The sequence below is a fragment of the Pelophylax lessonae genome (genome assembly GCF_965119305.1).
Source record: "Pelophylax lessonae genome assembly, chromosome: 11".
Classification (NCBI taxonomy): Eukaryota; Metazoa; Chordata; class Amphibia; order Anura; family Ranidae; genus Pelophylax; species Pelophylax lessonae.
In genome coordinates this window covers 133,555,677-133,581,405 of record NC_138778.1, presented here as the reverse complement: position 1 = coordinate 133,581,405, position 25,729 = coordinate 133,555,677, and the positions used below count along the sequence as shown (strand labels likewise).

Sequence of the window (25,729 nt, the reverse complement as noted above, 5' to 3'; positions counted from 1 at the left end):
CCAATGACACCAATGATGGGGCACTGTTCTTTCCACTGACACCAATGATGGGGCACTATTCTTTCCAATGACACCAATGATGGGGCACTATTCTTTCCACTGACACCAATGATGGGGCACTATTCTTTCCACTGACACCAATGATGGGGCACTATTCTTTCCACTGACACCAATGATGGGGCACTATTCTTTCCACTGACACCAATGATGGAATTCTTTCCACTGACACCAATGATGGGGCACTATTCTTTCCACTGACACCAATGATGGGGCACTATTCTTTCCAATGACACCAATGATGGGGCACTATTCTTTCCACTGACACCAATGATGGGGCACTATTCTTTCCACTGACACCAATGATGGGGCACTATTCTTTCCACTGACACCAATGATGGGGCACTATTCTTTCCACTGACACCAATGATGGGGCACTATTCTTTCCACTGACACCAATGATGGAATTCTTTCCACTGACACCAATGATGGGGCACTATTCTTTCCACTGACACCAATGATGGGGCACTATTCTTCCCACTAACACCAATGATGGGGCACTATTCTTTCCACTGATATCATTTTGTACTCCCACTGGGCACTATCTGGCCCTCCTAAAGTCCAAAGTGCAGTAAACCAGCCCTTTTATTTAGAGACCCCTGCTTTAAAGTGGTTGTAATGGTAGAATGTTTTTTATCTTAATGCATTAAGGAAAAAAACCTTCTGCGCGCAGCAGTCCCTTCAGCCCCCTCTAATACTTACCTGAGCCCCATCTCTAAGCGATGTGCACGAGAGCCTCTGCTCTCTGGGAACACTTTCCTCATTACCGGAGACAGCAGTGGGAGCCACTGGTTCATGCTGTTGTTAATCACAGCAAGTGAGGAGAGAGGGGGCAGGGCTGAGCCGCGACTCTGAGTGTGCATGGACACACAGAGCTGCAGCTTGGGAGCAAGCCTGCTTGGGTGCCCCCCCATAGCAAGCTGCTTGCTCTGGAGTCACACGGCAGGAGGGAGGGGCCAGATGCGAGGGATAAAGACCCGGGAAGAGGAGGATCGGCAAAACCACTGCACAAAGTAGATAGGTATAGCATATTTGTTGGAAAAAAAAGACTGCCTCTAATATAACTTTAGGGCAACCCTAGCAAAAAAAATTTCTGTGTCTAGGAAGTCTTGTGTCGATTTTCCTGAAGGTGCATATAACCCATGGTCTATAAATACAAGTCCTGTGTCCTGTCCTGTACTGTACAATGAAGAAATCTGATGTTATAAGAAATTTTATTGCATTCAACAGAAATACAAATCAGTTAACTATATTCCCATATTTACAATCGTCGATTTCCAATAAATACGCAAATCTGAACAAGAAGCCTTCTACTTTAATGGAATGTAATTTCTGATTTATAAACCAATCATGTATAGATTGGTAGCATGGAACAGAATTAAGAAAAAAAGCTGAATAGGTTTTCTATAGATAAAAAAAGAAGCAGCAGACTGCAAAGAATGAGAAGAAACCTTATCCAGGAAGTTACAGTGGATGTGGTTTGTGAAATTCTGCACAAGGCTTTTAGCTGTGAACCATACAAGAGATAGATAAAGGAAACAGGATTAGAGGTGTAACTGGCAATACATTCTTCAGATTAACAATTGTTACATGCAGAAACATCACACTGTAATGCAAACATTACTTTATACATAAAGACAACTGAATGGCTTGCAGACACTGTAGTCACTCTTCCCAATTAACTATTTGATTGCTGCTCCTGCTCACCTTTAGTATGTCCCCTCTTTTAAAGCTTAGTTCATCATCAGCTGTGGCTTTAAAGTCATATTTAGCTATGGCTTCCATGGTTACCGCAGCGTCGCTGACCTGCGGGGGGGCCTTCAAAACAGAAAGGCTGGACCCCTCCGCTGCCCAACCTCCTCAATGTCACGTAGCGCAGTTAACTGTCTTGATTGCCGTACCACACACGGCTGGTTGATGCTCCGAAGGTAAGACGACGGCGGAATCGCTTGCGGCCTTTATGAAAAAAAGAAAAATAAAGCTTTAATTACAATATCCCACAAATGTTTTATGCATTTACGCAGTAATATATAATACAGGGGGGGGATATGATATCAATGTACAAATACTGTACTGGCGACCCTAGCATAAGGAACAAACTTTTCAGAGAAAGGGAATACAATAAGACACGTGGCCACTCACTAAAACTAGAGGAAAAACAGTTTAACCTTAAAATACGTAAGGGGTTCTTCACTGTCAGAGCGGTAAGGATGTGGAATTCTCTTCCACAAGCAGTGGTATCAGCAGGGAGCATCGATAGTTTCAAAAGACTATTAGATGGGCACCTTAAAGACCACAACATACAGGGGTATACAATGTACGGTTAACAGCAAACACACACACACATCATAGGTTGAATTGGATAGACTGATGTGTTTTTTCAACCTCACAAACTGTGTGTAACTATGTAACAGTATGGGGTCAGTCTAAGCAAGACATTTTTATTTTCAGCCCAGCCAAAGAGTTCTTAAAGCGGAGTTCCAGTTGTTTTTACGTTTAGCTACAAAAAGTGTACACACTCACCTATTCTACGATCCGGCGATGTGGTCCCCCCGAAGCCTCGCTCCTCTCTCTCACCTCTCCCCGGCATCACAGGAATGGGCACCTGGCTGTGACAACTTTCAGCCTGCCAGCCGGTAGCGAGTGGTGCTGCGCCTCCTCAGTGGCCGGGCAATCTTCTGGGACCTGTGATGTGTCCCGGAAGATTGCAGGGAGGGAGGGGGAGAGGAGAACTTCTGCTCAAGTCGCCCAGACACAAAAAAAATGACATTCCAAATATGTAAAGTGGAGAGGAGTCCTTAAAGTGGAAGTTCCACATTTGGGTTGAACTCTGCTTTAAGGGGTAAGTCCACCAAACAAATAGTTCCTGCAGTTCTGGAAGGAACGTGTCATGCATGAACTGAAATCACCTCCATGAGCCTACTTTGCTTTAAAGTGTATTTCTGTTATGTGCAGTGAACTTCTAATGTTTGAGCTGATAACACCATGTCTTTGCTTCATTTAAATTCCAAGCAAGATTGTCAGCTCTGTTTCTGCTCCTGGACTACAAAACACCTCCCTTCATAAATCTCTGGTTGCAATATAAAGGTCTCTGTTGCCTCCTATGATCTCTGCCCCATTTTTCAAGATTATACTGGTGAGCAAAGGCTCCTTTTCAGGTTGCACAAAACCAAGAATGATGAAGCTCAAATACAACCACATTGGGCAGCATTTTCCAAAAAGTAACCAAAGAAGGCAACTGTAAAGGGTTAGCAGGGGTCTTCAAATTATGGCCCTCTAGTTGTTCAAGAACTACAATTCCCATCATGCCTAGTTATGTCTGTGAATGTCGGAGTTTTACAATGCCTCATGGGATGTGTAGTTCCGCAACAGCTGGAGGTCCGTAGGTTGAGGATCTCTGTGTTAGACCATTATAATATAGAAGATAGTAGGCTGTTGTAAGTACGTCAGGGCACCTTTAGGTCAGGTATCTAATAGGTTTATTAGGGATGCACCGAAATTTCGGCTGCTGAAAAAGAAAAAAGTGCCAATAATGGCTGCTGAAAACACCCACAATTGTGCCGTGCTTTTACCTCGCTTATGGTGTTTTTTTTTTCATAGGTCATGTGACTCAAAAATGCATCAAAAACGCAAAACTTTTTTAATGCATTCTTGCTACATTTTCAATGCATTTCATTGGGGAGGTGCATTTTTTGGTGCGTTTTGCCAAACATGCAGCAAACAGGATTTTTAACACCGCTCAAAAAAAAAAAAAAAAAAAAAAAAAAAAAAAGGTGCTGATAATGGCCAACAATCAATTCATAATTATTTAAGTCAGGGTGAATAAAAATGGATTCTTTTTTTTAAAAGAACAAAAAAAAAAAATCAGATTTTTTTTTATTTAAATCTAGTTTTTTTAATTTTTTTTTCCCCATTTATTTTAATAAAGTGCTTTTGGAGTAAAAATATATCTAAAGATAGTTTTCTATTTAACTAGTTCTGGACCGGAAGGATTTGCCCCCTTAATGACCAGGCCAGTTTTTGCGATTCGGCACTGCGTTATTTTAAAGGACAATTGTGCGACGCTGTATCTAAATAGAATTAATGTCTTTTTTTTCCCCCACAAATAGAGCTTTCTTTTGGTGGTATTTGATCACCTCTGCGATTTTTATTTTTTGCGCTATAAACAATAAAATAGCGACAATTCTAAAAAAAAAAAAAAACACAATATTTTTTACATTCTGCTGTATAACATCAATCAAAATCATAATCAAAATTTAACATTTTAGGCCAATTTGTTTTCTGCTACATATTTTTGGTCAAATAAAATCGCAAAAAGCGTATTTTGATTGGTGTGCGCAAAAGTTATCGCATCTACAAACTACAGGAAAGATTTATGTCATTTTTATTGTTGTTTTTTTTTTTACTAGTAATGGCGGCGATCTGCGATTTTTAGTGGGACTGCGAAATTGTGGCAGACAGATCAGACCCCTAACTGACATTTTTGACACTTGGGGGGGGGGGGGGAACAGTGACATTACTACAGTAATCAGTGCTAAAAATGTGCACTGTTACTGTAATAATGAAATTGGCAGGGAAGGGGTTAACACAGTGGGTGATCAAGGGTTACATTGAGGGGAGTGATTCTAACTGTGGGGGGAGGGGCTTTTGAAATGATCACAGAGACCTGTGAGCCTATATAGAAGGATCACATGAGCTCTGTGATCATTCCATAGAGAAGAACGGTCAGCTGTGTTTACAACAGCAGTCCGTCCTTCTATCTCAGCGGGGAACGATCGCAGATGGCTGACGGCAATCGGAGCCGCCAGCCCCATGCATCGGAATCCCCGCTGCAGAGTGGGGATGGGAGTACGCCGGCGGTGCGCGTTCGCCCCCTAGCTGCAGGTGCGTGACTGATGTATACCTACGTCAGTTTGCGCAGGAGGGGCTCCCCTGTAAAACTGCGGCGGGCGGTCCTTAAGTGGTTAAGATACATTAATAATTTAGTTTATTCAGCATGAAATGGAGCTTAGTTATGTATCAGGAGGCTGTATATTCTATAATATTTATATTTTTGGTAAACTCATTCAATAAATCCAAGCTCTGTAAGCTGAGATAACATTCACTGCATTGATGCATTCACACAGTTTCACACCAACTACCAGCAAGAATGAGTCCTTACATTTAAAGAGCGTCTGTCATTTCAGATCCATCATGGCAGCGCCTGTTAGCGGGCATCCACTCACCTGCTGCCGCCACGTCCCTCACCTTGTTGTGTCACTGCCGCATCACCAGCCGTCCCATTAAAGTGAATAGGACTGTCGGTGAGTCAACAGCGGGTCAGAGGAAAGCCGCTGCAGGACAGAGCTGACAGTTGCTCTTTACAAATTATGATTTAAATTAAGTATTTTTACTAGTGATTTAAATCGACTTGATTTAAAGTCATGATAATTATTAAAAAGACGAATATAATACAATTATTCATAAAAATATATATATTAAAAAAAACATCAATTTCGGTTTCGGCCAAATGCATCCTAAATTTCCGGTACTGAAATTTTCATTTTAGTGCACAACTAGCAATTATTCTCATAATCATGGCCACAAGCTCTATTCCTGCCAGCCTGGAAGACGCCACTTCTAAAAGTTAGACCTCACGCACACAGGACGTTTGGCCATCTCTCCTAGACGCCTTTCCTCCTGGATGCAGCGTTTTGGCAGCAAAAACTCATGGCGCTTGTAAAACGTGTGTAAGGTGTTTAGGCACACCATGTGCTTGGGCGTTTAATTGGCCTGAATAATAATTTATTCTGACCAGAGAAATGAATTAACGCTCAAGTGCTAAATGCGCCTAGCTTCACATTTACACAAGACAAGCGTTTTTTCTGCCAAAATGCTGCTTCTCCTGGATGCGCTGGTAGTGGGGTTTTTTTTCTGCCTCTAAATGCCTATGTGTGCATGGAAACGTAGGCTAACATGCAGGGGGGGTTTAGAGGTGGGAAAAAAAAACGCCAGACGTCCCTAAAAGCAGCATTAAAAATGTTAAAGCGGAGTTCCGGGCATAAAAACAAATTTTTTTTTGTGCCCCTCCGCTAGGAATGCCTCACCTGAAAAGGAATTGGATAGTTAATTTTTTTTTTTTTTGTTTACTTACCTTGCAATTGAAGATCGAAGATACTCACCTCAGAGTACTTCCTCCCTCTGAGCCGCGGCTCACCCAGTCACTTCCTGCCTCGCTATGATTCCTGGGAGCTGAACGTCACAGCTCCCAGGAATCAATGCAACGGCACCGGCCCCGCTCGTCATTTCCGGGCGACGCCGCATTCCCCTGCTAAACAGCTTCTGGACGAGAGGGCCGGTGCGGCGCATTCTGGGAGAAGAAGACGCGGAAGAAGATGCAGAAGAGGACCGCCCCGGCTTCAGCTGCCCACAAGAAAGATGGAAACGCTGTGGAAGAAATTTTCTAAGTAAGTATTTCTTCTAAAAGGTAAGTGCGAACCGGGACAGATCAGAGGCCAGCCATTGTGGAATGTGCTAGCCCTGACTGTCCCGGGGGTATGTTTATTAAAAAATGACATCTGTGCCCGGAACTCCGCTTTAAGTGTGCAAGAAGCCTTAAATGTAGACTGAATATAGTAACTGCAGGCTTGATGAATTGCAATTCAAACTGATCTGGTGATTAGCATCTTATCAGGGTGTCTATTAGCTAAGAAGAATGAAATCATGAACAAAAAAAAAAAAAAGCTCAGTTCTCTGGAAATGCAGCCTATCTACTTCCTCTTAATTTCATGGTAAACTAGAAGAGCCTCAATTTTTCTCTCCCTCTTCATTCACTTGGCAGGGTTCCTACAACATAATTGGTTACTACATTACTCCTCTTACAACATATATATAAAATATTAATCTAGTTATATTTTGACCATCCCCTCCCCCTTCCTCTGCCCCCCTATCCCTCATAAAAATGTGCATTACATTTTTTAAAAAGCTTTCAATTATAAGTACTACTTTTAGACCTGCTGACATGACTTGCTATGCTTCTCGATACAATGCAGGCAGATCGTGGTTGGGGGGACAGAAGGGTGCTCCTAAATATAACAGCACCCTGCCTCAGCAGTGGGCTGGATGTTGGGAGGAGTTATGCAAATATCATAATGCCTTGATGGGTGGTTGTCAGTCTGGAGGATTCGCCGGACCTTCAGAGCGCATGGGCCCAGCTGATGTTAGCGGCTGCATGCAGGGTGAATATCTCCTAAACAGTGCAGGTTTAGGAGATATTAATTTTACCTACAGGTAAGCCTTATTATGGGCTTACCTGTAGGTAAAAATTAAAAAGCGGAGACTACTACCGGTTTAATACAGATGTACTGCGGCAGGCAGCCGCTCTTGGGTGAATCACCTTACATGTACGGCGCTCGCTCCTGGGAGTCAGCGGGGAAGCCGTTGCGTGTGGCAGGCAGCTACGATTGCCACCTGACACCCGCGATCGTTCCCCGCTGAGAGAGGAGGACGGTCGGCTGTTGTAAACACAGCTGACCGTTCTCCTTGGAATGATCACATAGCTCATGTGATCCTGCTATATAGGATCACATGTCTCTATACATCTCAGATGCCACGCCCCCCCCACACACAGTTAGAATCACTCCCCTAGGGTCACATTTAACCCCTTTGATCACCTATACCAGGGGTCTTCAAACTATGGCCCTCCAGTTGTTCAGGAACTACAATTCCCATCATGCCTTGTCATATTCGTGAATGTCAGAGTTTTACAATGCTTCATGGGATGTGTAGTTCTGCAACAGCTGGAGGGCCATAGTTTGAGGATCCCTGACCTATACTGTTAACCCCTTCCCTGCCAGTGTCATTATTACAGGAACAGTGCATATGCATGTAGTAATGTCACTGGTACCCCCAAAAGTGTCAAAAATGTCAGTCAGGGGTCCGATCTGTCGCAGTCCCGCAAAAAGTAGCAGATCGCCGACATTACTAGTAAAAAAAAACACAATAAAAATTACATAAATCTTTCCCATAGTTAGAAGACGTGATAACTTTTGCGCAAACCAATCAAAATACGCCTATTGTGATTTTTTGTTTTTACCAAAAATATGTAGCAGAAAACAAATTGGCCTAAAATGTTAAAATTTTGATTTTTACATTATTTTTTTTTTGGGAATGTCATATAGCAGAATGTGAGAAATATTTGTTTTTCAAAATTGTAGCTCTTTGTTTATAGTACAAAAAATAAAAATCATACAGGTGATCAAATACCACCAAAAGAAAGCTCTATTTGTGGGAAAAAAAGGACGTCAATTTGGTTTGGGTGCAGCGTCACACGACTGCGCAATTGTCCATTTAAGTAACGCAGTGCCGAATCGCAAAATAGGGCCTGGTTAGGAAGGGGGTACAATCTCCCGGGACTGAAGTGGTTAAACATGGCTAACCTGCAAATTCCGTACCCATCTTGGGTGACCCCCCTAAGTACCAACACACTAGAACTCGCCCATCCTTGGCATCCTGTACCAGGACATTTTCTGAAAACAAAAAACCATGCAGAATAAAATGGCGGAGTTTATTTATTTCATTTTTTTTGTGGCATGATACATGATTATCAAATGAAAAAATGTCTATATATATATATACATACACACACACACACACACACATTACACACACACACTAGTTAAATTAATTTTAGAGCAAACAAACAATATATTACCCAATATCGCAATCACCGTTTTTATAGATAGGTGCACCTGCTCAATGTGTTATTGTTCTTATGTGTGGGCTTTTGTTTTCTTTATTGCTTTTAAAAAATGTTTTAATTAACTTTATTGCTATCACACAAGGACACCAACAGAAAAAGGTGGAGCCAATAGAAAATGATAAGAAATGAAAAGTAAACTAGGGAGCATAAGTAGATCAGTGGGCATTTGTTTCACTTGTGTTACAACAAAACTAGGTTTGCAGCGAATTAGCTGCATGAATATATCACACTGCTCAATAGGAGACAAAACTTGCAGCTCAAGATAACACTGCTGCCGAAAAGGGGAGACGTTATCAGGCTTGCTCAGACTGTGTGGCAAGAAAAAAAAAAAAGAAGATGCACAGAACAGGGCCGATGATACAAAGAAGTGACGAAACAACACGTAGGTGTAAAACATTTAGGCAGATAAAAAAAAACACTACAAAAACTCTCTTCTGAAACACCACCTACATGCAACAAAGGAGTACGCCTGCAATGAGCAATGAAGAAAAAACACAACCACCTAGTAAAACACAATGAATTTGCCAAAATAAATTAAATACTGTGAATGGAACAGCATACATTGACCCTGAAAGGCCAATCAGAAAAATACTCTCAAACTTCTTGGACACTATGTTATGTCTAGAAAGAACCTGGGTCTGAATTCTAACAGGAGAATCACAAAACGTCTTCATAATCTACTCATATCTCTGCCCCATGGGAAAGCAGTGCAAAGCAGAGTTGAATTTGAAGCTCTCCCCCTTCAGTACCCCCCTTTTATTTCTTTTACCCTCCTCTTAGAGCTGCACGATTCTGGCCAAAATGAGAATCACGATTTTTTAGCTTGGAATAAAGATCACGATTCTCTCACGATTCTCTGTGTAACAAAAAAAATTGGGATAACTTTACTGTTATGTTTTTTTTTTAATTCATTAAAGTTTATTAATTGCGTTTGAAAGACTGCTGCACAAATAGTGTGACAAAATATTACAACAATCGCCATTTTATTCTGTAGGGTCTCTGCTAAAAAAATATATAAAATGTTTGGGGGTTCTAAGTACTTTTCTAGCAAAAAAAAAATGATTTTAAACTTGCAAGCAACAAGTGTCATAAAAAGGTCTAGTCTTTAAGAGGTTAAACTTCCTTTCTCCCTGGCAGAGGGAAGGAAAAGATACAATGTAATCATTTTGTTTATAGTTACTGGGAGACTTAATGCTGATAGGCTTTTGTGGGAGCAAAGATACAATGTAATCATTGTGTTTATAGTTACTGGGAGTTTTCCACAGCTGTTTTCTCTGCTCCCTCAGCTATGCAAAGAATCTAGCACAGTGGTTCTTAACCTGGGTTCGATCGAACCCCAGGGGTTCGGTGAGTCAGTCTCAGGGGTTCGGCGGGGGGCAACAGGGCAATTGCTCCCCCCGAGAAAATATTACTGATTGTGAGGCCAACCCCCCCCCCCGGAAATCAGAGCTGTGGTCGGGACGAATCACAGCCATTACACATAGACACTTGACGCTCTGCCCCCTGTACCTCCCCCAGCAGGTTTCCAGCCTATCTCCTGCAGGCTGCTTGCTGCTTGAGTGGGCGGGATGGGGATGTACCTGACCACGGAGATCGCGCCCGCCTGGAAGAGGGAAGTGTGAGCAGCTGAGCAGAGGGAGCCGAGTGAATGTTCCTGGAGGTAGGCTCAGCTAGCTGTACATGGTGGATTAGTTTGCAAGCACCTCTATGCTAAGTCTGCTGAGTTACTGCAGCTTAGCATAGAGGTGCTCTTAGCTGACAAATGGAAATGCATGTCCTTTTCATTTAGCTCAATAAGCATTGTGAATGCCCCCTGGTGTGTGCCCTCCTGATACCCCATGGTATGCCCCCCCAACACCTCCCCCCAGTGTGTGTCCTCTTGACACCCCATGGTATGCCCTCCCAACCCCCCCCCCCCAGTGTGTGCCCCCCTGACACTCCATGGTATACCCTCCCAACACCTCCCCCCAGTGTGTTCCCTCTTGACACCCCATGGTATGTCCTCCCAACCCCCCCCAGTGTGTGCCCTCCTGATACCCCAAGGTATGCCCTCCCAACACCTCCCCCCAGTGTGTGCCCTCCTGACACCCCATGGTATGCCCACCCAACCCCCCACCCCAGTGTGTGCCCTCCTGACACCACATGGTATGCCCTCCCAACCCCCCACCCCAGTGTGTGCCCCCCTGACACCCCATGGCATTCCCTCCCAACCCCACCCCAGTATGCCCTCCTGACACCCCATGGTATACCTTCCCAACCCCCCCCCAGTGTGTGACCTCCTGACTCTCCACTGGTGTGTGCCCTCACTACCCTCCCCCACATGGTATGCCTCCCAACCCCCCACCCCAGTGTGTGCCCTCCTGACACCCCATGGTATGCCCTCCCAACCCCCCACCCCAGTGTGTGCCCCCCTGACACCCCATGGCATGCCCTCCCAACCCCACCCCAGTGTGCCCTCCTGACACCCCATGGTATGCCTTCCCAACCCCCCCAGTGTGTGTCCTCCTGACCCTCCCCCCAGTGTATGCCCTTCCAACCCCCTGGTGTGTGCCCTCATAACCCCCTGGTGTGTGCCCTCCTGACCCCCCCAGTGTGTGCCCTCCTGACCCTCCCCTGGTGTGTGCCCTCCCAGCCCCCTGGTGTGTGGCTTTACTGATCCCTGTACACTGTCCTATCCTCTGTCCTGTCAACTCCTGTCCTCTGCCCTATTCTCTGTACACCGTCCTACAGCCTACTGACCACTCTATCCTTCCATACAATCAACTGACCCGTATACACTGCCCTACATGCTACTGGCCTCTGTACACTGCCCTACATCCTACTGACCTTTCTACACCGCCCTAAAAACTACTGACCCCTATACACTGCCCTACATGCTACTGACCTCGCTACACTGCCCTACAAACTACAGAGCACTGTACACTACCGTACAAACTACTGAGCACTGTACACTACCCTACAAACTACTGACCACTGAACACTGCCCTACAAACTACTCACTACTGCACACTGCCCCACAGCCTACTGACCTCTGTATGCTGCCCTACAGCCTACTGACCTCTGTACGCTGCCCTACAGCCTACTGACCTCTGTACGCTGCCCTACAGCCTACTGACCTCTGTACGCTGCCCTACAGTCTACTGACCTCTGTACGCTGCCCTACATACTACTGACCTCTGTACATTTTACTTTGTATGATACGTTTAATTCAGTTCTGTAAACAACACCTTATTTTCTGGCAGTGCCCCTCCCGAGACTAGACTCATAAAATCATATTTTATTTTTCCAATTAACCGGTTGCCGACCGCCGCACGACTATATACTGCGGCGGTCAGCCCCGGCCAGGCAGAGTGACGTATCGGTACGTCACTCGCCTGTCACTGACTTGCGAGCCTATCGCGGGCGGGCGCGCGCCCGCCGAGGCGCGCGCCCGCCGCGGCTCGTTCACAGGCAAGTCAGTGCGTGTGACCGGCGGACTCGATGTCCGCCGGCCACACTACGATCGCTCCTGTGAAGGGAGAAAGACAGAGCAGCTTGTGTAAACAAGCTGCCTGTCAGTTCTCCCTGTGTAAAAGTGAAGATCTGACCGTTCTACTATGTAGAACGGTTGATCTTTGCTTTTACACCAATAGCCATGTCCCTACACAGTAGAAAGCACGCCCCTAGGACACACTTAACCCCTCCCTGTCCAATAAAGTTAACCCCTTCCCTGCCAGTGTCATTTTTGCAGTAACAGTGCATATGTATAGCACTGATTACTGCAGTAATGTCACTGGTAACCCCAAAAGTGTCAAAAATGTCAGTCAAGGGTCCGATCTGTCCGCCGCAATGTCGCAGTACCGAAAAAAAAATCGCAGATCGCCGCCATTATGCGTTAAAAAAAAAAACACCAAAAATGACAAAAATCTTTCTCTTTGTTAGTAAACGCGATAACTTTTGCGCAAACCAATCAAAATACGCTTTTTGCGATTTTTTTTACCAAACATAGGTAGCATAAAACAAATTGGCCGAAAAATTTTAAAAAATTTTGATTTTTACTTTTTTTTTTTGGGGAATTTCATATAAAAAAATGTGAAAAATATTGTTATTTTTGCAAAATTTACGCTCTTTTTTTGTTTATAGCGCGTGATCAAAAAATCGCACAGGTGATCAAATACCACCAAAAGAAAGCTCTGTTTGTGGGAAAAAAAGGACGTCAAATTCGTTTAGGTACAGCGTCGCACGACCGCGCAATTGTCCGTTAAAGTCACGCAGTAAAAAATCGCAAAAAAACCCCTGGTCCTTTAGCAGCCAAATCCTCCGGGGCTTAAGTGGTTAAGAAGGGTTCGGTGAATGCGCATATGAAGCTGGTGGGGTTCAATACCTCCAACAAGGTTAAGAACCACTGATCTAGCATATCTCAGGTTTAGATCGTCAGGGGGGGTGAATCGAGATCGCGATTTTCATACGATTAATCGTGCAGCTCTACCTCCTCTTATTTTCTCTCTTTTTCTCCTAATACTCCTTCTATACAGTATATGCTATACTTGAAAACAGAAAATTGAGGGCGACATATAGAAAATGCAATGAGAGTGAGTGTAAGCATATTATGCCCCAACACTTGTGGCAAGTGGAAGGAAGAATGCACCAACATTGGCCTAGACAGCCAATGGACAGAGGAATGCCCCAGCATTGGCAGTCAGTGGACAGAGGAATGCCCCAGCATTGGCAGTCAGTGGACAGAGGAATGCCCCAGCATTGGCAGTCAGTGGACAGAGGAATGCCCCAGCATTGGCAGTCAATGGACAGAGGAATGCCCCAGCATTGGCAGTCAGTGGACAGAGGAATGCCCCAGCTGCACCGGCTTTAGATATACATGTTCAGGTTTTGCTCCCCCAATTTTTTGCTTGTTTATAATGCCCCAGCATTGGCAGTCAGTGGACAGAGGAATGCCCCAGCATTGGCAGTCAGTGGACAGAGGAATGCCCCAGCATTGGCAGTCAGTGGACAGAGGAATGCCCCAGCATTGGCAGTCAGTGGACAGAGGAATGCCCCAGCATTGGCAGTCAGTGGACAGAGGAATGCCCCAGCATTGGCAGTCAGTGGACAGAGGAATGCCCCAGCATTGGCAGTCAGTGGACAGAGGAATGCCCCAGCATTGGCAGTCAGTGGACAGAGGAATGCCCCAGCATTGGCAGTCAGTGGACAGAGGAATGCCCCAGCATTGGCGGTCAGTGGACAGAGGAATGCCCCAGCATTGGCGGTCAGTGGACAGAGGAATGCCCCAGCATTGGCGGTCAGTGGACAGAGGAATGCCCCAGCATTGGCGGTCAGTGGACAGAGGAATGTCCCAGCATTGGCGGTCAGTGGACAGAGGAATGCCCCAGCATTGGCGGTCAGTGGACAGAGGAATGCCCCAGCATTGGCGGTCAGTGGATGAGGCATGCCCCAGCATTGGCGGTCAGTGGATGAGGCATGCCCCAGCATTGCAATTTAAAGGTATAACTATACCCAAGAACAAAATTTCCTAACTGTATTAATTTGTACATTATAATCATTTATCATCTGCCCAAAATATCTTCCTAACCAATCAATTATTTTGTAATAGGAAACCGGTATGTGGCCAAAAGAAGAAAAACCCTCTCTATTCCCTACCTTATCCCCATGGTTACAGCACTGATTTTGCAAATAGGCAACCTACAGCAAACCCAAAATAGTATAGAAATGTGTGTGTATATACAGTATATATACATACACACACATAAAACCCACTTGTGACACACACACACAAACTTGCAACACACAGGAAATCAGTCAGAGAAGTTATACTAACCCACCTCAGACTTGTGAAATGTAGGAAAAATCCTTATCTCAGCACAAAAATTTGTAGCAGCAAATTTTTAGAGATATGCTTTTGTATCTCAGAATTAAAGTGACACTAAACGATGCCCTTATTTTCCAAAAATAATACAGGCACATCCACTACTTAATGGCTCTGTAAATTATTTCTCAATAATTTTGTCACATGCATTGCTCAATGCACACTAGAAAGTCCATATTCGACTGTCCACAGTCCAGTTTCTATCTCAGGAGCGAGCAAGAGAGGATGACTACGTTTCTGCATTCAATAGGACCATGGAGAATAAATCTAGCCACCTTCAGATAACAAAAAAAAAAAAAAAAAGAAGCAGGAGAAACAAATGTACATTTACTATATACAGGGAGTGCAGAATTATTAGGCAAATGAGTATTTTGACCACATCATCCTCTTTATGCATGTTGTCTTACTCCAAGCTGTATAGGCTCGAAAGCCTACTACCAATTAAGCATATTAGGTGATGTGCATCTCTGTAATGAGAAGGGGTGTGGTCTAATGACATCAACACCCTATATCAGGTGTGCATAATTATTAGGCAACTTCCTTTCCTTGGGCAAAATGGGTCAAAAGAAGGACTTGACAGGCTCAGAAAAGTCAAAAATAGTGAGATATCTTGCAGAGGGATGCAGCACTCTTAAAATTGCAAAGCTTCTGAAGCGTGATCATCGAACAATCAAGCATTTCATTCAAAATAGTCAACAGGGTCGCAAGAAGCGTGTGGAAAAACCAAGGCGCAAAATAACAGCCCATGAACTGAGAAATGTCAAGCGTGCAGCTGCCAAGATGCCACTTGCCACCAGTTTGGCCATATTTCAGAGCTGCAACATCACTGGAGTGCCCAAAAGCACAAGGTGTGCAATACTCAGAGACATGGCCAAGGTAAGAAAGGCTGAAAGACGACCACCACTGAACAAGACACACAAGCTGAAACGTCAAGACTGGGCCAAGAAATATCTCAAGACTGATTTTTCAAAGGTTTTATGGACTGATGATGGGCCCGTGGCTGGATTGGTAAAGGGCAGAGAGCTCCAGTCCGACTCAGACGCCAGCAAGGTGGAGGTGGAGTACTGGTTTGGGCTGGTATCATCAAAGATGAGCTTGTGGGGCCTTTTCGGGTTGAGGATGGAGTCAAGCTCAACTCCCAGTCCTACTGCCAGTTTCTGGAAGACACCTTCTTCAAGCAGTGGTACAGGAAGAAGTCTGCATCCTTCAAGAAAAACATGATTTTCATGCAGGACAATGCTCCATCACACGCGTCCAAGTACTCCACAGCGTGGCTGGCAAGAAAGGGTATAAAAGAAGAAAAGCTAATGACATGGCCTCCTTGTTCACCTGATTTGAACCCCATTGAGAACCTGTGGTCCATCATCAAATGTGAGATTTACAAGGAGGGAAAACAGTACACCTCTCTGAACAGTGTCTGGGAGGCTGTGGTTGCTGCTGCACGCAATGTTGATGGTGAACAGATCAAAACACTGACAGAATCCATGGATGGCAGGCTTTTGAGTGTCCTTGCAAAGAAAGGTGGATATATTGGTCACTGATTTGTTTTTGTTTTGTTTTTGAATGTCAGAAATGTATATTTGTGAATGTTGAGATGTTATATTGGTTTCACTGGTAAAAATAAATACCGTAATTGAAATGGGTATACTGTATCTTTGATTTTTGTTAAGTTGCCTAATAATTATGCACAGTAATAGTCACCTGCACACACAGATATCCCCCTAAAATAGCTAAAACTAAAAACTACTTCCAAAAATAGTCAGCTTTGATATTAATGAGTTTTTTGGGTTCATTGAGAACACGGTTGTTGTTCAATAATAAAAGAAATCCTCAAAAATACTCATTTGCCTAATAATTCTGCACTCCCTGTATATATATATATATATATATATATTTTTTTTTTTTCTTTTTCCCTTTATGGTGCCTGTTAGAGCTGCACGATTCTGGATAAAATGAGAAATCACAGTTTTTTTTTTTTTGCTCAGAATAAAGATCACAATTCTCTTTTAGATTAACATCTTTTAGATTACACAAAAAATTGGGCTAACTTGACTGTTTAGTTTTTTTTTAAATTCATTAAAGTATATTTTCTCCCAAAAAACTGAGTTTAAAAGACTTTTGCGCAAATACAGTGTGATATCATAGATTGCAACGATCGCCATTTTATTCTCTAGGGTCTCTGCTAAAACAGATATAAAAAAAGTTTGGGGGTTCCAAGTAATTTTCTAGCAAAAAAATACTGATTTTAACTTGTAAGCAATAAGTGTCAGAAAAAGGCTTAGTCATTAAGAGGTTAAACTGCTCTCCCTTACAGACAGTTCATTCCTTTTATCTAAAAGAACAAAGTCATACATTGTAAAAATTGTGTTTATAGTTATCCAGCAGCCTTAAAGCGGTTGTATACTCATTCTGATCACTTTTCTCTAAATTAATAATAGCAGGCTGTTATTTATTGTAAATTTTTATTCTCCTCTTTCAGGCTTCCTTTCCGAGTAATCCTTGTTTTTCTTTTAAATGACGTCACCTGCGCATGCACCGTTAGCCCTAATTTTCTGGCAAGCTTCTGCTGCCAGAAAAATGCTGAGTCTATGCCGGGGATGCGTCATTTCCTACTGTCGTCGTAAGCCCCGAGATCTCGTGAGATTCTGGAGTAAGGCAGCCACTGGATCGGCTCCTAATAGCTGTATAAGGTTTCCTTAGTAACCAAGAACAAATACGAGGCTTGGATACTGCAAATATTGCGCATGCACTGGATTATGGCCAGAAAAACATACTGAGGGCGGAAATAAGGTACTGCACTGCACAAACGGGGAAGACCTCAGTTGTGATGGCGGCGGCTAGGAACAAGCAGGAGGGTTTCACAATCTAGGTTTGTAAAAGTAAGAACGATTTTGATGCATACTATTAGTGGCTTTTTAATTGAAAATAAGAGGAAAAAAAACCCACCAGACTCCCCACCCCCCAGAAACAGGCACCTGCAGCCACTAAGATAGTCTGCACTCCACGTGCGGCGAATAGGAAGGAAAAAACTCCAAGAGCCAGCACCAGGTGATGAGGAGGGGCGCCCACCGTAAAAAATCGCTGCCCACAGGTCTTATGTCATGCCTGCTGCTATTTTCAATGGCAGACCACAGCTAAATGGCCACCCGACTACACAAACATGGCCACCGTGTACAGAAACAAACAGGCAACAGTAAAATGGCGGCACACAGAGGCTCTCAGGGACCCAGGAGGGATCCCTAGGCCTCAGAACAGACCCAGGCAGGAGCCCCCACCTGGAACAACCCCCACACACATAGCCGATCATCCGGTCACCGGCTGTGCACCCGCCCCGCCACCCCGGACCCCATCGCCACCACAGCGCCCTGCCCCTACCCCAGGAGGGGGAACAGATTACCCACACAGCCCCAGCAGAAGTGGAGGGGAGGTAGCATGGGGGACAGATGAAAGGAGGGTGGCTGACTGGAATGTCGGGGAACCCGGGGGTCCGACTGTCCCAAGGAGGGGCCCACGTCCACCCCAAAACCCTCCAGGGGGAGAAGGGGGACAGCTACTCACCATACCCGGAACCAGGCAGGTACCGCTCCAAACAGAACCCCTCGCTTTCTAAATGGGGGGCTGTCGGCCAGGAGGAATGCTGCGACTCAGGCCAAGACCTGGTCGTATGGGACCCCGCAAGTTGTTTACCTCGCAGGCCAGCCCCCCTCTATGTGGCGACCGACCTAGCGGGGGAGCTGAGGTCTGCGCGCACTTGCTGGCCAGACTGGGGCGACCACTGGAGCTAAATTATCCAGCCCGTCGCCCAGTCCGGCAGTTGATTGTAGATCTCACAAGAAAAAACCAGGAGAAAAAAAGTTTCTATCTAAAAAAAAATTTCCAGGACTAGAGATCCCAGCAAGGAACTAGGTCCTTACTCCTGACTAGGCAGAAAAAAGCAGAGTACCTATAGCAGGGGAGGGAGTATACCCCCTGGGACTGCCCACAGGCATAGTCAGATTATTTTTCTGCCTAGTGTCCTACTCCTGTAGGGGGGCAGTATAACCCAATGGTTATGAAGATAAGGATCTGTGTCCGTCAATGAACAAAACAGAAAAATCTTAAAATCACCCAACTATGATCACTGTGTGAACAGGGGCTTAGAGCTGAATTCTGGGCACAGAAACAACTACCAAGGTAGTATAATTAGAAATGAAAATGGGAAGGAGGATATTGCAAAATGCAGCCTCAAATATTCTGGTTTACTGGTACCAAGTCGCTTCACAAAGGACAATTACTAGCTGTAGCTTTTTTTTTTTATTTTTTTATTTCTTACCATGTTTTATGCTGCTTGTCTTATAAAAGCAGAAATAAACAATCTCATTCAACATGAACTATTTTAATCCGTATGCTGCTAGCATTAAAGCGGTATTAAACTCAAAACCAAAAATGCAATACAGTATCTCACAAAAGTGAGTACACCCCTCACATTTTTGTAAATATTTTATTCTATCTTTTCATGTGACAACAATGAAGAAATGACACTTTTCTACAATGTAAAGTAGTGAATGTACAGCTTGTATAACAGTGTAAATTTGCTGTCCCCTCAAAATAACTCAACACACAGCCATTAATGTCTAAACCACTGGCAACAAAAGTGAGTACACCCCAAGGTGAACATGTCCAAATTGGGCCCAATTAGCCATTTTCCCTCCCCGGTGTCATGTGACTCGTTAGTGTTACAAGGTCTCAGGTGTGAACAGGGAGCAGGTGTGTTAAATTTGGTGTTATCGCTCTCACTCTCTAATACTGGTCACTGGAAATTCAACATGGCCCCTCATGGCAAAGAACTCTCTGAGGATCTGAAAAAAAGAATTGTTGCACCACATAAAGATGGTCTAGGCTATAAGAAGATTGCCAAGACCCTGAAACTGAGCTGCAGCACGGTGGCCAAGACCATACAGTGTTTTAACAGGACAGGTTACACTCAGAACAGGCCTCGCCATGGTTGACCAAAGAAGTTGAGTGCACGTGCTCCGCGTCATATCCAGAGGTTGTCTTTGGGAAATAGACGAATGAGTGCTGCCAGCATTGCTGCAGAGGTTGAAGGGATGGGGGGGGTTCGCCTGTTAGTGCTTACGCCTCACACTGCATCAAATTGGTCTGCATTGCTGTCGTCCCAGAAGGAAGCCTCTTCCTAAAGATGATGCATGAGAAAACCCTCAAAAAGTTTGCTGAAGACAAGCAGATTACTGGAACCATGTTCTGTTGTCTGATGAGACCAAGATAAAAGTATTTGGTTCAGATGGTGTCAAGCGTGTGTGGTTGTACCCAGGTGAGGATTACTAAGACAAGTGTGTCTTGCCTACAGTCAAGCATGGTGGTGGGAGTGTCATGGTCTGGGGCTCCATGAGTGCTGCTGGCACTAGGGAGCTACAGTTCATTAAGGAACCATGAATGCCAAAATGTGCTGTGACATACTCAAGCAGAGCATGATCTCCTCTCTGAGGAGACTGAGCCGCAGGGCAGTATTCAAACATGATAACGAACCCAAAACACACCTCCAAGATGACCACTGCCTTGCTAAAAAAAAAAAAAAAACTGAGGGTAAAGGTGATGGACTGGCCAAGCAGGTCTCCAGAACTAAACCCTATTGAGCATCTATGGGGTATCCTCATACAGGAAGGTGCGGGAGCGCAAGGTCTCTAACATCCACCAGATTCGTGATGTCATGGAGGAGTGGAGGAGGACTCTAGTGGCAACCTGTGAAGCTCTGGTGAACTCCATGCCCAAGAAGGTTAAGGCAATACTGGAAAATAATGGTGGCCACACAAAAAATTTACACTTTGGGCCCAATTTCCACTTAGGGGTGTACTCCCTTTTGTTGCCATCGGTTTAAACATTAATGGCTGTGTGTGCAGAAGCCCCCCTCATACACACCTTAGCCCATCTCTATCCAGCGATGTTGCAGGAGAGACTCGGCAGCCCAGAACTCTCCCTCCTCATTGGATGAGACAGCAGCAGAGTGCCATTGGCTCCTGCTGCTGTCAATCAAAGGCAGTGAACCAATGTGTAGAGAGAGGGGTGGGGCCAAGGCGTGGCTCTGTGTCTAAATGGACGCACAGAGCTGCAGCTCAAGTGCCCCCATACCAAGCTGCTTGCTGTGGGCGCAGTCGCCAGAAGGGAGGGGCCTGAAGCAGCGAAGAGGGACCCCAGAAGAGGAGGATTAGGGCTGCTCTGTGCAAACCAACTGCACAGAGAAGGTAAGTATAACACGTTCTTAATTTTTAAGCCAAAAAAAGGAGACTTTATTATCACTTTAATTTTCAGTTACATACTTCTTAAGATTTATCTAATAAAGGTATGCAGATGCTACAGCTTTACTTATTAGAACACTGAGATTTGCTCAGGTGGTAATAATGAATACTGACCCTAAAATTCAAGAATGCGTCCTGAAAGGACACTGTGAAAAACAGCCATTTCTTCTGAACAGAAATAGGTACAAATCTCCAACAAAATTTGCTAAAATCATTGTCGTATACATTGATCACCTTGGAGGGATTGTTTTATTTCCCCACAAAAGTGGAGTTCCACTTTAATATTGCATTTAGCTGTCTACCTGGAATTGAATCACTGAATGTTTTCAATCTTCTTATTCCCAAACAAAATATCTTGCACTACAGTATACTGAAAGAAAATGAAATAATCCAGTGGAGCTGAAAGCAATTGAAAGTTTTCAGAAGGTATCGGCTCCTTTAACATACAAGAAAAAATATGACTCCCGGTTGACAAGTCAAATAAGAAAAAGTCAAAACAAGAAAACAAATAGTAGATATCAGTAGTACAGCAGGGAAAGACGTCATAAGAGAAAAAGGGAGGCTGCGACCTCTTTCTGAAAATGCTAGCCGCATGGCTGCATACTGCTGGCACTCATGCTAGGATTCTGTAAGGGTCTATTTATACTTCTGCCTTCCTGTGTGTTGCACTAACGCGCACTAAAGCTCCATTCACACTTGTACGACTCCAAAGTTGTGGGACTTTGGGGTGCAACTTGGGCTTTGGCCAATGATAATGGACAACTTTTGCATGAAAACCATTCAGGTGCGACTTTCATGTGACTTTTAACCACTTTAGCCCTGGAGGATTTGGCTGCTCAAAGACCAGGCCCTATTTTACGATTCAGCACTGCGTGACTTTAACGGACGCTAAACCCAAAACGAAATTAACGTCTTTTTTCCCCACAAACAGAGCTTTTTTTTTTGGTGGTATTTGATCACCTGTGTGATTTTTTTTGTGCTATAAACAAAAAAAAAAAGCGACAATTTTGAAAAAATAATATTTTTCAAATTTTTTTTTATATGAAATTCTCCCAAAAAAAAAAAAAAAGATGTAAAAATCAAACTTTTTTAACATTTTAGGCCAATTTGTTTTTGGCTACATATTTTTGGTTAAAAAAAAAAAATCGCAATAAGCGTATTTTGATTGGTTTGCGCAAAAGTTATTGTGTTTATTAAACTACGGGAAAGATTTATGTCATTTTTATTGTTTTTTTTTTTTAAATAGTAATGGCGGCGATCTGCGTTTTTTTTTTTTGCGGGACTGTGACATTGCGGCGGACAGATCGGACCCCTGATAGACATTTGACACTTTTGGGGGTACCAGTGACATTACTACAGTAATCTGTGCTAAAAATATGCACTGTCAATGTAAAAATGACACTGGCAGGGAAGGGGTTAACATTACTGGTGATCAAGGGGTTAAGTGTGTCCCTAGGGGCGTGATTCTAACTGTCAGGGGGCGTGGCTTGTGAAGTAATCGCAGAGACATTCAATCCTATATAGCAGGATCACATAGCCTCTGTGAATACATCAGTGAGAATGACAGATGGCTGTGTGTACATCAGGATTCTGTCTTTCTCCCTCTGCTGCTGGAGATCGCGAGTGGCCGGCGGCCATCGGAGCCGCCGGTCACACATGCTGGCTCCCAAGGGAACGAACGAGCGCTTGCCCCCTAGAGTCTCCTGAGCGAGCGACGTAGTACTAAGTCTCTATGGCCAGGAGCGGCTACCTGCCGCAGTAAAACTGTGGCGGCCGGTCGTTATGTGGTTAAGGGTTTACAATGCAGTCTATGGCAATAAGTGGCATGGAAGTCGGACCTAAGTAGTAGGAACCTTTCTTTTTTAAGTTAAAAAACATATTATACTTATCTTCTCTGTGCAGTTGGTTTTGCACAGGGCAGCCAAGATCCTCCTCTTCTCGGGTCCCTGGTCCCTCCCCCTCCTGTTGAATGCCCCCACACCAAGCAGCTTGCTATGGGGGTACCCAAGCCAAGCTGCAGCTCTGTGTATTCATTCAGACACAGAGCTGTGGTTCGACCCCACCCCCTCGCTCTCCTGATTGAGTTTTAACAACAGCGGGAGCCAAAGGGTGATGGGGAGCTGAAGTTAAACACTGCAGAATTAAGTGAGGACACCCCCTCCCCCTTTACACAGCATACAGCTGGAGAACTTTCCCCTGTCACCATTTCTCTCTTGGTGTCAGGAAGACTTTTCAGAAGCGATTCATGCTGATAACAGAGGAAAGAAGCAGCAGAAAGAAAAGACACTTAGTGCTCATAATGGAGACAAGTACAAACTATAGAGCACATGTATCAAACACAAGGTCCGTTGGCCGAATTTGGCCCGCCAGGCCATTTTATGTGGCCCTCGCACCTCCTCCTGCAGCTGGGACCGCCCCCCGTCCCAGCTCCCACCTTCTCTCAGAAGTCCGCAGCGGAGAGGATGACAGAACTCCTTCACCAGATTCTGCTCTTCTCTGTGCAGCTGCCAAGATGCTTGTGTCTGCCCTCCTACCTTAGCAGTCATCAGCAGAGTAGAGTACAACACTCCTCCTACAGATCCTGCACCTCTATGCCACCACAGCACCCCTTCGTCTCTGCCTACCAGGGTCTCAGCACTCAGCAGATTCTAGCCCTCCTCTGGTCATCCTCTAGACCCTGCACTTTCTGCTTCACAGCTCCACCCCCAGAAGCACAGGGTATGGGGGGTGCGCTGTGATATTATAGAGGGTGGAGCATTCTTGACATCTGATGGGGGGGGGGGGTTGCTCTGGACATCTGCCTATAATTATTATGAGAATAGTAAAATTCTATGGCAATTGAAAAGGAGGGTCACACACCACTGGTATCATCCGGAATAAATTTTATTGGAGACTGCTCAGCCAGAACACCAAGGTAGATACAAGCGGCCCTATGAGGGCAACTATAATGCTAATGCGGCCCTGCTATAGAGGGATATGCTTTGTCCATATTTCATGTCTGAGGTTTACAACCACTTTAAAAGTACCAAAAGGGACCATATCGCAAAAGCGTGGTTCAGCCTCAAATCGTGATCTGCAACAAGTAGGAAAGTTTGATTTTCTGGATCCGCACCAATATACAAGTAACATTTAGGCGCAAAACACGCATAACTAATCTAATTTGTAAGGGCCCTTTCACACAGGTGTTCCACATGTCCGTAAATCATCCTATTTTTTGCGGATGATTTACGGACATAATGCATGTCAATGGCATTGTGGATGTCAGCGGATGGTCATCCGCTTACATCCGATTTTCTTCCTTTCAGTTCTGTTCTGTTTTTTGGAACAGAACCCTATTTTTGTTCCATTTAGAAAACGGAAAGGAAGGAAAATCGGATGTCAGCGGTGTCATCCGCTATCCCCATAGACATACATTATGTCCGTATATCATCCACAAACGGATGGGATGATATGCGGACATACGGAGTGTAAAAAAAAACAAAAAAAAAAAAACAACGGAGCGAAAAAAAAACGGCCGTGTGAAAGAGCCCTTACTCATTTAGATGCTCCCTCAGGTTTGTCTACTAAAGGGATGCAGATGCCCTATTAGAACACCAAGGTCTGCTGAGGTTGTTTTATAAACACTGACCCTATCACTAAGGAGTTAGTCTGGAAAGAACATGGTGAAAAACAGCTATTTCTTAAGAACAGAAAAAGGCAAGAATCTGCAACAAGGTTTGTCAAAATCCTTGCAGTAAACACTGACCATCCAGAAGGGGTTTTAATTTTCTTCTGCTGGTCTATTCCCCCTTTTTATCTGATCTGCTGATGGCTGGCTGACATGCAAAGGCAGCCCAAAAAAGGAGGCTAAACTTGAGGCTTGCCTCTGTCTAAAAGGAAATGACTAAGAGTGGCTCCTGAGGCCGCTCTGTCATTTAGGAGGAGCATAGGCATGTCTTGTTTTATTAGACTTTTGGGATTCCTGTACATGTTGGTATGCCAAATGGGACTCTGACTACAAGATCATGTGACTTTGGTTTAAATTTTGAATGTTCCCCCGAAATGTGGAACAGAGGTGCACAGGAACCTAGAGGTTGCAATGGTGAAGCCTATAAAGTGTGTTTCCAGACTTCCGGTCCGCAAGCTGTTATTGTCCACTGCTCAACTGTTCTAAACCAATGTAATTAGAAGTTAGTCTTTAACACAGCAGAGCTGAAGAAAAACATCCAATCTCCTGAGACACTAGCAATGTACCATGCTAGTAATGGAAAGGATATCCTCCTATTTTTTTTTGTTTGCCAGTGTCCAATCCTCCTGTAGAGGGCAGCAGGAAGGCTTCCGGTGTCCAATGGATAAGAAAACAGCGCTGAAAACAGACTGAAATTTAGCTTTAAACGTATTAATCCCATCTTACTCACAATCTCCAAGCACGATTCCGGGGATACATTTATAAATGCCCCTCCCATTGAGGGCTGCTATTTGACACTTTGTGTAGCTGGTGGCTCTCAATCCCCGCTGCCACTGACCGCTCAAATTCACACAGATTAGGAACCAATTACAGTAGTCCCTGGTCATGTGATCACTATGTCATACATTACACAGGAATCCCATGCAGGCTGGAGGCCTTCTCTGCAGAAGAACACTGCCACCTTCAGGCTGAACAGGCATCTGACGTAAAATAGTTTTAACCACTTGCCTACTGGGTGTAATGTTCCGGTACCTTTGGTACCCTAAATTACTCTTTTCACAAGTGTATGCGCCCCACCATTCTCTTTTGGAAAGGTGCGCATACACCTTTAA

At 44.4% G+C, this 25,729-nt stretch overlaps 1 protein-coding gene across 2 annotated transcripts in view; it reads right to left on the bottom strand.

Moving 5' to 3' along the window:
* The window catches only part of GRB2 (growth factor receptor bound protein 2), a 169,545-nt gene that overhangs the window by 71,848 nt on the left and 71,968 nt on the right, over positions 1 to 25,729 (bottom strand). For both annotated transcript variants that reach the window (XM_082271910.1, XM_082271911.1), the window contains exon 2: positions 1,765 to 2,013. In XM_082271910.1, the coding sequence (XP_082128036.1) occupies positions 1,765 to 1,842 (78 nt within the window). In that variant the 5' untranslated portion in view covers positions 1,843 to 2,013. The remainder of the gene's footprint in view (positions 1 to 1,764; positions 2,014 to 25,729) is intronic.